General features: G+C 41.0%; 1 protein-coding gene across 2 annotated transcripts in view; it reads right to left on the bottom strand.

Moving 5' to 3' along the window:
• The window catches only part of USP46 (ubiquitin specific peptidase 46), a 38,046-nt gene extending 22,101 nt beyond the window's left edge, over nt 1-15,945 (bottom strand). The window contains exons 1-4 of one of the 2 annotated variants that reach the window (XM_024216180.2): nt 15,590-15,945; nt 14,325-14,446; nt 1,836-1,916; nt 720-933 (exon numbers count right to left, since the gene is read on the bottom strand). In XM_024216180.2, coding sequence (XP_024071948.1) covers nt 720-933; nt 1,836-1,916; nt 14,325-14,405 — 376 coding nt within the window. In that variant the 5' untranslated portion in view covers nt 14,406-14,446; nt 15,590-15,945. The remainder of the gene's footprint in view (nt 1-719; nt 934-1,835; nt 1,917-14,324; nt 14,447-15,589) is intronic. The other variant, XM_024216188.2, reaches the window with a different exon arrangement.
• Between the last annotated feature and the right edge of the window lie 481 nt (nt 15,946-16,426).

Here is a 16,426-nt window from a genome sequence, read left to right as displayed (position 1 = left end):
TGACATCACCCTTGCAGCTGGTGTTCACGCGCTCAAGAGATGGGTTTGTAATCTCATGTGCATGTATACTGCCTGCCTTCTGTTTGTGCAAGAATGTAACCACTAAGAACTGTTGTAAACAAAGTAAGGAGAAGAATAAAAACCCCAGGAAAAGTTTTCCTGGGAGGCTTTTTGAAGGAGGCTTTTGAAGCTCTCTAGCTACCACAGACCTGGTGTTCTATTTCCTTTCCTGCGTCGTCACCACATGCGTGCATGCACATACTGAACCCCAGGATGTTTTGGGCTAATGGATCTGTACTATCCACAAAGCTACTGGTCACACCTCATTCACTCTTTCAGCTGCCCAAAATATCCATCTCCATGGTACTGTATAGAAAGCCACTGCAGAGCACTCCTCTGCAGTGTGCAGAGCCCCTCATCCAGACCCAACTGCCTGCTGCTGGCTTTCTACAGCCTGCCCCTCCATGCAGTGGAAATATCAATAGAGCAGTTGTGCACCCATGGAAGATTTGGCCCTTAACTGCAAATCCTAGTATAGTTATTGCCAACTACAACACACACACACGTATACACTAAATAATTAATATTTAGGAAACAAAGCATTAAAAGGTTATTACAAATCTAACCTGATTGTTTGATTAATTTGACCACACTGTTCAATGTTTTTACTTTCCTAGGCATTACATGAGTCTCTGAAAAGAATCAGAGTTTGCACTCACCATTCTCCTTTCGTAACCTTGAAATGAACTTCTTTGGTGGAATCACTCCAACTTTTTTCTTCTGAGTAGCAATACTGTGGAAAAGGTCTGCCAGGCATGTCAAGAGGTTTTCCTTCTTTTTCTGTTGGGCCTTGTATGCCAACACATTCTCCCGAAATGGCCGGCAAAAATACAATGCCTGCAGCACAGAGTTACAGTAGCAGGTGTTCCCAAACTGCAAATGTAAAAGCAAAAATGCCCTGAATCACTGTGCAAGGTAATATAAACTAATTACTTCATCCAGCCTCTGCAATCTGCATCCCCAGTAGAATACCCCATCAATTACCACACCGGTGTTGACTGAATATAGGTTCAGTACCATTTACTGATTGTCACACAGCAAAAAAAAAGTATAAATATTAAAATTTCTTAACTGACTAGGACTAAAAATAAAAGCTCCAAATGTAGGGCATTATTTAAAAGGTATTCACTGCAATGAGAGTATCTTTGATAAGAGTTCCTATAAACGAATATGCTCTGGAATGGCCCACTCCTGTTCCCACTGAAATCCATGGTAGAACTCCCAGTGACTGCAATAGGAGCAGAACTTAAATTGGTTTCATTCGGGACATGAAAAACACCCTTTAGACTGGATGCTTTCGCTCATCCGCTCTCCATAAGGTGAATAACGCTTTTTGACAGATACATCTAAGCATATGCCAAATTTTAACCATGTAAATACTCCATTCCCATTGACTTCATGCATCCTGATTTAAAAAGGTAAATATCAAAGTGGGGTTTTAATAGCTAGAAAAAGATATTATTTAATTTTACTTGGGGTCAGGGAAAGAAGTGGTTTATAAAATGTTAAAACTACTCAGATTTCACTAAGCTGTTCTCCTCAAATGGTAGATGTCCTAAAATGTTTGACTTAGCTGCAACCAACTTTCAACATATTACCTAAAATTTCCCCTGGAACACTAGGAGCACCCTCCCAAATTCTAGCCTTAAATCAGTGCTGCACTGGAGGTCATTGAAATTAAAGCAGCATCAAACCATAAAAGAGTCTATATGGTTCTCATTACAACTGCTCAATATAAAATAGTATACGGTTCACCTTACAGAAATGGTACTTACATTGACCAACCCAAAGTAGTGTTCATTGATTGGAAACTGCTCTGGACCAATGTCTTTTTCCAGAGCAGAGGCATTGGTGCCCTAAAAGGGGGGGAAAAAAGCCAATTATCCTCCATTTCAGATTCCAAAATAAAGTTATGAATAATCATCCGATGGAAACCATTTCCCCTTTCTTGGGAAAAATTAATCAAGCTAAAGCTGGCCTTAGGAATGGACAACCTGGGAGCTGCTTAGGCCAATAAAGATATTTGCATTTCTAGATAATTGCCTGGCTGGCCTGATCCTGTAGTCTCAAGTAATGGTTGATTTAAGGTGAGCAGGACACTCTATTGATAGCCTCCCCACCATACCTTCCCTGCATGAAGGAGTTCATGTGGTTTGGGGAGAGGCAGAGGAAACAGTGTTCATTAGTTGTATTCCAACTGAGATAAGTAAATGAAAAGCAGAGTACAGGATCCTTCCTTTCTGAGACAGGGAGTTGGAACTGACAACCACATAGTTCCCTCTACCATTATCTATTGATAATTCTATCATCCAAAAGCCCAGTCTGTTTCCCTGCTGTATATAACATGCCAATATTTTAAGGCCAGGAGGAACCGCTATGACGGCCTCTTCTACCTGCATAGCACAGGCCATGGAATTTCACCAAGTGAATCCGCATCAAGCCCATAACTACAGCATATCTTTAAGAAAGACATCCAGTCTTGACATCCAGACTTCAAGTGATGGAGAATCCACCCCATCCCTAGGCAACCTGCTGCAACACATCATAACCCTCACTGTTTAAAAATTGCACCTTATTTCTAGTCTGAATTTGTCTAGTTTCAGCTTCCAGCCACTAGATCTCATTGTGTCTTTTTCTGCTAGATTAAGCAGCCCTTTATTAGATACAGTCCTCTAATATCAGGCACTTAAAGATTCTGATCAGTCACTTCTCAACCTTCTCATAGTTACACTAGTCTCTCTATAAGGCAGCTTTTTAATTAAGATTGTAGTTCTTTTCTGAACCCTTTCTAATTTGTCACCATCTTTTTTGAAAGTGTGGACACCAGAACTGGACACAGTTATTCCAGCAGTGATCTTATTAATGCCATATGCAATGGTAATGCCATCTCCCTTTTTCTATTCAATATTCCCAGGTTTATAAATCCAAGGATTATGTTAGGTCTCTTAACCACCGCATGGCATTTGGAGCTCATGTTCAACTAGTTATCCACCATGGTTCCCAAGTTATTTTCAGAGTCACTGCTTTGCAAAGTACAGTCCCTGATTCTGTAAGGGTGACATACATGGATCTATTTTGCCTGGGATCAGTGTCAGGCTAATCAGCCTATATTTACCCGGGTCATTCCTTTTACCCTTTTTAAATGCTGGCACAACATTAGCGTTTTTCCAGGCCTCTGGAACTTCCCCAGGGTTCCAAGATTTGTTCAATATAAATATTACTGCCTCAGAGAGCTCTTCAGCCAATATCTTTAAATATGCTGGTTATAGGTTTCAGTGATTTTTTTAATGTTACTTTTTTTTTCTGAGTCTGATTTAAATTTTCTTACTACTCCCATCATCAGCCAATTCCTTGTCATGCTGGATTATCATCTCCTGTCATTCACTGAAAGAAGCTGTTTCTTTTCAGATGAATCAGCTGTCTTAAAATTGACACAGATGCTGTTGGTGACCCTGAAACCTTCCAAGTAAAATGACTTGCTTGAAGTTAGTAGCTTCCAATGCAGTTTCAAATATCTTGCATTTCATATCCCTTTTTCAGACCCTTCCACCCTCCACACCGTTCATCTTAACTCCCGGGGGGCAAGTACATGTTTGAGTATGTAAATATTTCCCAAATGTGCCACCTGTAAACCAAGTACTTTACTTCATTTTTGTCAAGCCACAATAGGGCTCAGTTCTCCAGTTCGTTCTAGCAGCGCTCAGATGTAGAGGGTGTGTGGGTGGAGGAACAAGGAGCCAATTGTGGTTCCTTGTCAGCCACCTTGTCCCAGCAGAAGTTAGAGCAATAGGGGGTGTACTCCAACTTCTGCCACTAGCATGCAGTCACATTACACCAGTAGAGGAACAAGAGAAGTGGCCCCCTTTTGTCCACCCCCCATTCCAGACATGCTTTTGTATTCCCCCTATACTGGGGAGTGTTAAGAGAAGCTGGCACAGGAAATATCAAAATGAATGAAGTAGCTGCAGCGTATTCACTGTTGAGACAAGCTCATCAGAAACTCACATTTAAACACACACACACACACACACACACACACACACACACACACACACACACAAAAGAAGCATCCATATGAAATTGTTATTGGCTGCATCTCAAGGCAGATGAAAAGATGACATGCTGCATACATTACAAACTCCATGTGAGGATTAATGTATTTGCTAGGAATGACAGCCTCCATTTCTGAGCTACTACTCACCAAAGACACACTGATTCAGCAAAGCACAAAACAGCTGTTGCTGAGAGGGAGGAAAAGGTATTAATCTAAGATATACAAAAGGCTAGTAGGAAAGTAAAACTTTGCCTGATTTAAAAAAAAAGTTCTCATGAGTAAATACAGAAGTGTAATGTTGTTTCTTTCGGAACTAAACTGTCTTTGGGTTGATAAGTTACTCAGATCAAAGCACAGGTATAAGGACTCAGAAAAAAATGGCAGTTTAAGTTCAGCTAATTGTCTAATAGACTTTCTTTTGTTATGTGACTAGCATTCAAATCACCCCTGGACAAAGACAGTTCTGGGCATTTTTTTAGCTTTGTAGGAAGTTTCTTGACCTATAAAAAAAAATCTAAAGGCCTTAGGAAATAATGACCTGTAACATCCCACTTTTTTGTAACCCACTGTGTAAAGACGGTGGGTGTGTCATTAAACCTGTGGAGGGCCAATGCTATGCTTATAAATTACTCGTGCAGTGACCACTTGTGAATTCTCAAAGACCTGACTCCATGGTTTCTTATTTGAGAGAATGCCAAAAGGCTTGGACAGATCTTTTCTATTATTTAAAATATCTCCTAAACATTGTGAGAAACTGCAAGAATCACGATTTAATAGATGAACCACCACTGAAAACCAAAGAAGTCCATAATGTGCACTACCCATCTGTGTATCGTGCAATCTGTATTTAAAACTCTGGACTCTAATTGCTTTTCAATATGGGGAGTGATGCGAATGTCAACTCTTTGCACGGAAGTTGCTGAAGCACACTTCACAGAAACAACATAGGCTTAGTAATAGCTTGTCACTCATCACGGAGCTCCCCCTTCTATTTCAAAAGTAGGCCTTGGACATGGCAATTATACACTATACTCTATATCATCTTTGGAGAAAATAAAACAGGGAGGGCCAAATTCAGTGGTTGGGTAAGCTGACACAACATCCACTGATTTCAGGGAGAGTTGTGCCAGCTTACATCAAGGGTGAATTCAGCTTGGTAACTATTACTTTAAGGTGTCAGAGAAGGTACCATCAAAATTACATGGAGAGATTGGAGGCTGTAAACTGCTGAAAAGTCTAGAGAGCTGATTTTTAACAGCAGATGCATTTCCCACACAGAGGAAGAAAGATCTAAACAGTATACATTTTTTTTAAAAGCACTGACTTTACATTGTAAATGTTTAGTACAGGAAGGCTCCCCAATAAGCAATGGAGCTCAGAGAAGAAGGGAAAAGTTTTGACATATCCCACCTAGGTCATGTCTACACTAGGAACATGTATCATGTTACAAGCATTTAACCAATGTTTTAACTAACATGATGTTAAACATGATTTCACCCCAGTGTAGAAATAGACAAGTCATGTTTTAAAAAAATATGTTAGTCATTGTGCTTAACCTACCCTAGAGTTATCCATGACCAATTAATAAGTTTTTAAAACATTACTGTCCTGGTTACATAGGGTTGCCAACTTTGGTTGGACAAATTCATGGAGATTTCTTTAATTAAAGATTTATCTTTAATTCTTGGAGACTCCAGGAAAATCCGGGAGGGTTGGCAACCCTATGGTTATAATCAAAGCAAAAGCATATTTATTAATATACTAATTTAAATGCCTAATACATTTTCCCATTGTAAACATGATCCTATGCTGTATCTCCACCAGGAATTTTGGCAAAGTTTTCCTAACATTGCTAATGCTAATTCAGTTCCATCAGAAGTAGCAATGGTGGGAGTCCTAATTATAGACAAGGGTCCTGCACTGAGGAGGCCCTACAGAGACTGACACTGGACTTGGATTTTAGGGTGTTAATTCCCAGACAGGATTCAGAGGCAACAGATTTGGTGAGCAGAGCCTATTTAGGCTCAACAGCTTAAAAGAAGAGTATATTACAAAAGGAAATGCTAAAGGGGGTTGTGGTGACCAGAACACAGGCCGTGGAGTGCTTGGGAAACAGAGGAAGTACCCTTATTGTTTGCAGTCTGGGTGAAATCCTGGCCCCACTGAAGTCAATGGGAGTTTTGCCATTGACTTCACTAGAGTCAGGAGTTCACCTTTAGCATTTTGAAATGTACTGCTCATAAACCAGCATGGAAGGAACACAGCTAGAGACTTTTGCCAAGTTTGTGTCAGTTTGGTATAAACCAAGACTTCTGCAATAGAACCATAGCCAATGACTGTGCTTTTGGTTAAACCTGAGCTTCTGATAATCTTTTCTCTTGTTTTGTCCCTGGCCCTATTGCACTTGAATTTGCTGATCATCATCTCAACTCAAATGGCTGATAATGATTTTTGCATTGGAGGGCCACGTGAAACAAGAAAGAATAGCAGATTAACTAAATTATGATTGTTCATTCTCAAAATTATTGTGGAAATAATGAAGCAAAGACCAATATTTAGTTTATTGCATACATAAACCAACAGCCCCAAAAAACCCAAAGAGATTATCATGATTAAATCAGATTAGACTGTAAACTCTGCAAGGCAAGGAGAGAATCTTCTTATTTGTTTGCAAATACCTAGCATAGTTTTGATAACTGTATAGTTATTTAGTTGTAATTACTTTGCCTCCTATTTTGATTATGAGTCTTCTCATTCTACTCCTTATTTTATAGACTACCATGGAACACTATCCAAGTATGGGAAATTTTTGATATGTACTCTTTGGGTACCTTTATCAGCTACCTCCAAGGCACAAAATACAGCCTTTTGGACAATGTAGTCTAGGTGATTACTGTACATATGTGCAAGAGGCCAATTAGTTGAGAATCTCAAGAACAAGACTAAAAACTGAATTCTGCTCATGGAAGTATGTGCAGAGCTCCCACTGACTTAAATGGCAAAGAACAGCTGTCTACGGAGATACTGTAAGATTTGTGTTATGTCTGGTCTGATTTCTTCATGAATCATTTAAAATAGAGTAATACCAGTCATGACAGAAAAATGATATAAAGAATCTGATATTAAAAATATGGGCAAAAATATAACAAAATATTTGTTTTTGAAAAATATAAACTAATGTATCTTGGGTAAAATAATTAAAACCCAGATATTTTTGGGAGATAAAAAATGGAAACCGGTGAATCTGAAAGAAACTAGGGACAACAGAGGATGCAAATTAGATATGATATTGCAGTGTGATAAAGTTAAGCACATGCATGTTTGCTGTAAGTACATGAATTGTTCTACCGAAGTCAATCCAGAGAGAAAATTAGAAGTTTTTTTAATGTTAACTTCAGGGAGCCCAACAAATAGATATTCTTCTGAGAAAATAATACATTAGAACTGTAAACTCAATATTAATGACCATGGAGAAATAAAAGAAAAGACGAGAAATAGTAATAGGGTTGCTACTGCAAGAGAAATGAAAAGTAAAAGAAAATGATCATGAAAGACACAGATGAAAGTGAACTGTGAAAACAAACATTTAACAAATAAATATATAAGGAGCAAGAGATTCAAGAAACTGCCACTGAGGCCTGGTCCCCACTAAGCCCCCACTTCGGACTAAGGTACGCAAATTCAGCTACGTTAATAACGTAGCTGAATTCGAAGTACCTTAGTCTGAACTTACCGCGGGTCCAGACGCGGCAGGCAGGCTCCCCCGTCGATGCCGCGTACTCCTCTCACCAAGCTGGAGTACCGGCGTCGACGGCGGGCACTTCCGGGATCGATCTGGGATCGATTTATCGCGTCTAAACCAGACGCGATAAATCGATCCCAGAACATCGATTGCCTGCCGCCGGACCCTCCGGTAAGTGTAGACGTACCCGGAGAGGAACTAAGGGTCAGACGTGGCTGGGAACTAAACAACACTTTTTTGTCTTAGTGTTCACTAGAGAAAGTGAGCAAAACATGCTAGAAGTCAAGAATTTCCCTGGGGAAGAACATGAAAGCTTAAAACAAATGAAGGGTGACACTAGAACTGGTAAAAGAGAAATTAGAATAAAACTAGAAATGGCTGCAGGGTCAGGCAGCCCTCATCCCAGAATTTTGAAAACGGTAGCCTATAAAAGGGGAGGAGAAAGAAAGAAAGAAAGAAAGAGATGTAGACCTTTCTTTCTGTGCGTAGCTAGCCAGCCTTACCAGCTAATGGCAGTGCAATGTAATAGGGAGGAGAAAGAGCGATTATGTGTAAAATCAGAGCTCAGCTACCAGAGTCAACTTGCGCAGAAAGGGAGTGCAGACAAGAGAGAGTGCACCTTACACCCCACTCAAGCTATTCCTCCTAACAGACACACAAAGTAGCACTGACAAGAGTTAGACTTCATCTACACTCAGGAACAACCCACTTTCACCAATCAGTGACCAGCAATCGGTATAGTGGTAGCAGTGCTGACAAGGGCAGGCTGGAGTATAACTGTTTGAAAAACAGAATTCCCATCCCACGGGAAATTCCAAGAGTTCCAGATTTTATTTCATCCCAAAATAGAATGGAAAGTTGAAATTCAGAAATTTTCATTGAACAAAAACATTTAAAAAAATTTCATTTCAACTTCAGAGAAATGTTTCATTTTGATAAGATCCAAAGGTTTTGTTTTGACTTTCATTTTGACTTATTATATATTATAAAATATAAGATAAAAGTCAAAATTATCAAATTGAAATGAAACATTCTGATAATTTCCCATATAATATTTTGATGAAATCAACACATTCAAACAAAAGTTTTTATTTAATCAAATTGGCATTTTCTGATGGGAAAACACTCCAACAGAAAATTTTCAACCAACTCTACAACTGAGCTATTTGGGTTTTGCCCCTGCTGGGAGAATGAAAAGAGATGAGCCAAACATATTTTAAATGGGTGCAAGGAAGGAATAAGTGAACTACAGATCTATAAGGTGGGAGAGCTGCAGAGGGAGCTTGATCCCAATTGGTCACAGGCATCTGAAGCGTCTCCTGAGCAGCTGCCACTGCCTGGGCTCCCCCAGCTCTGGTTCCAAGAGGAGGCTGCTTCCCAATGTCTCCTTCCCCATCCTTGATGCCTCTCCCCCCCAATCACTGCTTCCTGCTGCTCTGAGATCAGAGGAGAGTCTCCTTCTCCACTGCTGACTGTCACTGCTGAGCCTGCAGCATCAGCACCCTAGAGGATAGGTAGCAAGCAAGCTCAGAGAGGAAAGCGAACTTCCCCAAAACTGGGTGGGGAAAAGGGTGGAGAAAGAAGAGGAGTGTAAGTGTCCATAAGGAGAAGGCAAGAAATTCACAAAAGACAGGGCAGGGAGGGAAGGTGGTCATAGTGGGAATGCACATGCACAGAAAGGTAAGTTAATGGACAGACTGACTGACAAGGTAATTCAGCCCTTGTCACCCAATGAATTTGACACCCCTATTTTAAACTAACTGATCAGGGACAACATAGAACTACTGCAGAGGAAAAGTATGGACGGTCTTAGCATATGCGCAATGTGCCTCAGGTGGCACATGACCAAGGATTCATCACCAAATTTGATCCACTGGTTGGATCATTAGCGTCCCCAGCCTGGGCTGGGTACTGACAAGGAGTGTGACGTGAATGCTGATCCATGTCCCCCAGTATGGATAGTGAAAATTATTAACATGGACTTATACAAGGTCTCTTGTTTTTTTCCTCACCAGCATCCTTCAAAAACTTACCCATTTTTTTCCTTTCAGTATCTCCAAACTACATCTCTACCTAAAATGAAGGGGCTGGAGAGGGAAAAGTAAGTTTTTAAAATAAAATTGTGTCAAGATTGAGGCCAAAGTTTCTAAATGTGGTTGCCTAAAATTAGGCATCTACTATATGTGGTTTGATTTCTCATAGATGATGAACAGATGCAGCTCTTATTGAAGTCAATACATATTTCAATTAATTAAAACTTTTAAAGTAATAATTGCAGATTGTATTTAAAGGTGTGTGTGTGTGAGAGAGAGAGAGAGAGAGAATGAGAGAGACCAGAAAACTGGGGATGAAAGAAAAGATGCTTAATTATTTGTACTCTCATTTACAGAGATGGAATTCAGAATAGTGGCAGTAGAAGTATATGAGGAGTTTTTCTATCTCGGAATCAGAATTCATGACAGAGTAAAGTGAACTATATTATTTACAATCCAGAAAAGAATATAGCTGATAGTGAAAAGAAGTTAATCAACCTTAAAAGTATATCATCCTGCTTTTTTCTAATGTTATAATAAGTGCCATAAAAATGCATGTATTATAATAGTTGCAGCAGCAAAACAACTAACCAAAAATAATGTAATTTCTTTTGGCTGATCAAAGATCATCAGAAGAAATAAGTCATATCTATAAAAATTATGCACACTTGAGACCACATTTCTAAAGATTGGAATCTAAATTGTGCCTGCAACTATATTTTCACACCTAAATATTTACAGTGCTTCATTAATCTACCCATAAATAATTTCAGATGGCTAGTTTATTGCCTAGACAGTGACAGACTGCCCAAAGTTTTTCTTGTTAGAAGAAATTTCCAAAATTAAAATGATCATATAATTTGTTTTATAATAATTTTAACCACTATTAAGTATGATGTCAATTTAAAACTCATGATGCTAACTTCTGCACCTCAAGTATACTTGTGTTGCAAAGAGCAGAATCTGTCTCAGAACCTGTGTTTATAGAAATAACTAGAATGTACATAGTTTCCAGCACCTAACATTTTTCAGATTTGTCTCTGTAGCTAAGATCCTGATATTGCTAACTCCCATCATTCAAACAATCCTGAGACTTTTAAAAATAATAAAATGTTGAGTTCTTTTTTTATCTGACTTCTGGGTTTTAAGCTTTTCATGTTTTCAAGCTTTTCTCCACAACCACAAGGGCTAGAAGCTAAGTTTTTTTAATGAAAACTGAGATTCTCACACGTTCACATAACTCCTGGAGCTGGCCTGGGACTTTAAGAAAAACACCAGTTATTGTGAGACTTGATAAAATCTTGAGTTGGAAAAACTAAAGCCATGCTTATATAGAGTAGAGAACCAAATTAACTTGAAGGGGTTTTTTGTACTGTAACTTGTTATTAAACTCATATGTATACATTGTATAGGATTACCAAACAAACATGTCAGAGTCTACTGTAACTACAATGTATGTGATGTCTGTGATACGTTGTATAACAAGAGATCCTCACAAGTTGTGTCATGTTATCACTGTGCAGTAAACTGACACATATCATCTTCCAATGGAGATCGAGTGATTTCAAACGCTATTGAAAAATGTTGGGAAGGGGATATAAAACCTGCTTTTAGCAGGACAACACAAAGGTGTATTTCTCTTGTTCAGAGCACAACAGAGCTTGTCAAGTCACTCTATACAAAAATAAATAAATATATACATTTAATAAATGATTAGATGTAGTTCTTACACAAGACAGTAACATTCTCTACACTGCAGTCTGAGCTTAACTCAAGAGTCCTAGGCTGAATCAGAAGGCCATCAACAGAGAAACACACTGCAGTGGATTTCGGTAACAGTCTAAAAATTACAACATGCTTATTCACCTTTGGACCAAACATTCTATGCTGTAGTCACACTGGCTGCCTTCAAGGAGCTTTACAGAAGAGTATTACAATGCAAGTTTAATATGGGTACAATATGAGTAAATACAGGTACTAAAAATAAAAGTCCCTAATTTTACTGGGACTCCCTTCAGCTGGGGTAACATTAAGGCATGGACATTCCCTAGAACCGAGTTTTTCAAATATATCATACCATTCTTCCTCAAGCAGTATAGCTAATAAACACTTTTATATCACCTAACATGATTAGAGCATTGTACACATATTTGACTAACAACTTCTCACAGCATCTGTCAAGCATGTAAGAAGAGAGAGTTGGACTCCCCTACAATACAACTGAGCTGAGCAGGTGGATCCCACCAGTCACACAAGAGTCCCATTCACTTCACTGGAGCCCCACATGAATGCAGGGGTATACCTGTGCAGAACAAGTTGCAAAATCAGGGTGTTAGACCTCACCTACCAGCGATGACCATTTTTTTTCTAATTGGGGACAGGACAAAGAGAAAGGACATGGCCTTTATTGGTCTGTTTTGGAAATTGTGGGTTTATTTGTTTAACACGTGGACAGGGATATCTGCTAAGTTCTTTCACTGGGTGACTTCTGCTCAGTTACTGTTGCCAACTCTTTTGCTTTGGGCTCAGTAAATGAGAATTCATCTGTCTATTGAATATGCAGTACTAGATTTTGATTTTTTTCAAACAAGTTAAAACATTTTCCTTCATACACTTGTTTCCCTACACCTGTTTTGGCCTTCCTGGAAGAGGACAACGCCTCGCCATAACTAGGAGACTAGACTTACAATTTGACATACTATACCTTCAGGCAGTCAACTAAATCATAACAAGCATTCTTCCTGTGACTCTAACTAACCCAGTTAGATCAGGCCAATTTCACCCTGTTAATTCTCACTGTATTCATTTAATCTAGAGATGAGCACATACAAATTTCCAAACAAAAAATCCTTGTTCAATAGAGGACTACAATCCAAAACCTATAATCCATCATTACATGACAAATATTTATAGCAGTGTAGGTGAGCAAACACCAACTAAGCAAGGGTTTTTATGTAATCATTCCGTGCAGTCCGTGCACACACCTTCAAATGGAAGGGGAACTAGAAGGATAAAAGGAAAAGAACAGAGTGAGCTTTTAAAATTCATTTCAACTAGGAAATGAACTCCAAATATATTTCTCCTTTAACTGGTTAATTCTTAGGCCAAAGAAGAATTGAGCCATTTGGTGTCAAGCACTGAGACATGGTCTGGGATTAATAGTTCTGGCTGGAATTTATAATAACCTATTTCTAGGGTCGACTTAAATCAATCTTCATTCACCCTTCTCCAATCCCACTCTTAGTGCCTTTTTCTCTCCTTTGGATTTAATGCATTTTGTTCTTGTCTTCCCCCCGTTTTATTTGTGTCAGTCTCTCTCCTCCCTACTTCTTGCTTCTCTTGTCCCTCCTTTTCGGAAGCCTTTTATGATCCACTTGCCTCCCCCTGCAACAGGCCACGCATTGCAGCAGCCCTCCCATATGGGGTTGACATAGCTTCCTCTGGAGTCCATTGATAGAGCTCCTTTGTTCAGCTGAAAGTTGTCGTTAGAGAAACAAAGCATTGTTGCTACCCCAATATCATGAAGGGAGCAAGAAACCAAACTTGGTCCTGAATATGAGGCTTCACTAGACCATCCCCTTCTTCTGTCCTTGTGTCCCTTTCCTGTTTAAGAGTCTAATTCTCCTCTTTAGTCCTACATTCGTAAGATGTTACTTGTGCAGCTGCCTACTGATAGTGACAAGAGCGGCAATAGCAAAGTAAAACTGATGCAAGCCTAGTTGGTTTTGCTCTGTGGTTCTCCTGGAAACCACAAATACATCCCTCCATTTTTGGGGAAAGCACAAATACATCCCTCTAAAATAATTGGGGTAGGTGGTGGCGGGGGGGAGAAACATAGGATTCTTAAGACATCATGTCAATGTTAAACTCTTGTAGCCCTCTAACAATCTCCAGCTTTATTTCATGCGGTGCTGTAGCATGCAATCTAGGCGTGATCGCACCCACCATTCATCAAACACTGAAAACTGAAGCTTGCCTATAGGGTAAGGTAAGTAACTCCAGGTTTTCTCCCCAAATACTGTATTGTTTCCCATATATTTCTTTGCAGTATACTTGCCTCCTGTTCCACAGGGTTAAAAAAATAAGAATAATGAAAACTTTAGGAAACCACATTGGGGAGGGGAGGCAAGAACTCAGATTATTTTACCCTAGGGATTCTCAACCTTTTTTCATAATGTGACACCTAAATTCAATCCTCCTGTAATGCACCTCAGAACAGATGTTTCAAAGGTGGCAACGAGGACCTTGGAACAAGTGGGGAGGAGGGGCATTCCTAGCATCCGAGAATGAGTGGTTGCAAGTGACTTATCAAACCGACTTCAGCATAAGACTGGAGACATTGAATGGGAGCAGACTCACAACCCTCACCCCCTTGGACAACTGCTTGTGACCCCCAAGGGAATCATGAGTCACAGGTTGAGAACCACTGCCTTACCCTATAGGCAGGCTCCATTCTCCAGTGCTGATGAATGGTGGGTGTGACATCACCTGCAAAGGGCATGCTGGGGCACCACATGGAAGGAAGCTGGCAACTGCATGTAACTGTTCTTGCAGAACCTGAAAACAAGGGGGGAAAACATAAACTACAACAACAAAGGGTGTTGAAATGTGTTCTTACCCTATTTATTTTGGGCATTTATAACCTACCCCATAAATTGCTTTCTTTTGCAGCAAGTCCATTAAAACCTTTGAGCCCTTAAACTATAACCAAACAAATCTTAAAAATCCAAAGGCAATGTGGTCTAATAAGCAAACCCCAAAGTCTGTAGAGTCAAAATGAAAACCATATTCAAATGTGTAAAGAAATCTTCCTGTCATATCTTATTGGGGCTGAAAACAGCAAGACCCAACACAAACTGAAATGAAACATTAATATTTTAAATTTATTTTTCTAAACGTTTAGACTATCCTTGGGGAGGGGGGGTTAAGTGTTTCAAAAATATAATAGAAACATCTTGGGCTAAAGCCAGTTCTCCTTTACTGTATATCCCTTACAATACCCATCAGCACAGATTCTGATCCTGTGGCCATTTTCAAAAATGGGTGCCTAAGGCTAGGCTCCTAAGTCCACAGTTATGAGCCTAAATAAGTGGCTTGATTTTCAAAACAGATGAGCACCAACTGCTCCTACTGACTTCAGTAGGAGTCTTTGGGTGCTCAGTGGCTTTTAAAATCAGGCCACTTATTTTGGAGCCTCAGTATGGATTTAGGAACCTACTTTTAGGAATCCAGTTTTAGAAATATTGGCTCAAGTGTTTAATTGGGGCCACAAACTGCAAACTTGTCAGCCTGCTTAAGTGTCACGTACAAAGGATGAGACCTTCCACTGTTCTGAACTTCCCATACCTAGATGCAGCAGGGTGGTTGGACAGCTGAGCTCTGAACGCTCCCTTCTTGGGGAGACAGAATGAATGTCTACATTCAATGCAAGGAGTCAGTAGAAGCTCTTCAAGCCATCGACTGCCCTGTTTTGAATTAAATCTCCTGCTTATCTTTACATGGCCTTCACCCACTTCCAGATCTCACCAGCCTCCAGCGAGGGGATTAGACAAGAATAGCCATAACTTTACTCCCCGGTGCACCTGGAAAGGAGTCTCCTCCCCTCCCCTTCCCTCCACCCATTCTGATGTTGCACCATTGAGGGTTGTTGAGTTGTGTCCCCCGCCCCTGAAGCCAGCCTGCAGGTCAGCAAGTACTTACCATATTACAGATGGAGGCGATGTTTCTGACAGTCATTAGTCTAAAGGTTGCAGTGATCCCACACCGCCATCTTTATAAGGTAAAAACAGACATGCTCATGGTTGGAAGATCGCGGGGAGGGGAGGAGGAGGAGGGTCCGAGGTTATGCTGGGGGGCTGGGAGAAAAGTCGGCGGAGGGGGGTAAACAGCCACTAAATCCCCCTCTGCAGCAGGAGGCAACTAGCAGAAAGCGCCTCGACTCCTCCCGCTCCTGCCTCAAAGCCCAAGAGCCGCCGGCGGGCGGCGGCTGCTCCTCGGAAGGGCTGACCAGCAGATTTAACAGCGCTGCACTGGCAGCTGCAGCAGCATCCCTCCCGCCTCTCTCCGCTCGCTCCCCCTTTACTGCATGGGGAGATCAGCCGCGCCGCTGTGCCAGCCAGGGCCGTGTTAATCTCCCCCTTCCTCCGCCTTCCCTGGCGGCCGCTCTTGCTGCTCTTCGCTCCATTGCAGCGCAGCGCCCGGTGATCAACTTTGACAGCGCCGGGGAAGGGCAGGTCAGCGCTGGTAATTGGCGTGCACCGGCACCAACCGGCAGCGCTTGTCCCGCGGAGGCTGCTGGTGCCGCAGCCAATGCGGTGCATGGGAGGAGAAGGCGATCGCTCCCCGCTCCCTTCTCGGCTACCCCCGCCGGTTGTGTGCTGGGTGTCCGGGGGTCAGGTGGGGCTTCCGGGCGTTCTGCACGCCACAGGCTGAAGGGGGCCTGAGCCCAGATCCATAGGTGCTGGAACGAGGGGTGCTGCAGCACCCCCTGCTTGAAGGGGTTTCCATCACATACAGGATTTACAGTTTGGTTCAATG

This window comes from Terrapene carolina, unplaced genomic scaffold (genome assembly GCF_002925995.2).
Source record: "Terrapene carolina triunguis isolate 2854851 unplaced genomic scaffold, T_m_triunguis-2.0 Scaffold66, whole genome shotgun sequence".
Taxonomy (NCBI): Eukaryota; Metazoa; Chordata; order Testudines; family Emydidae; genus Terrapene; species Terrapene triunguis.
Note: the sequence above shows the minus strand (reverse complement) of the source record. Positions and strands in the feature narration are given on the sequence as shown.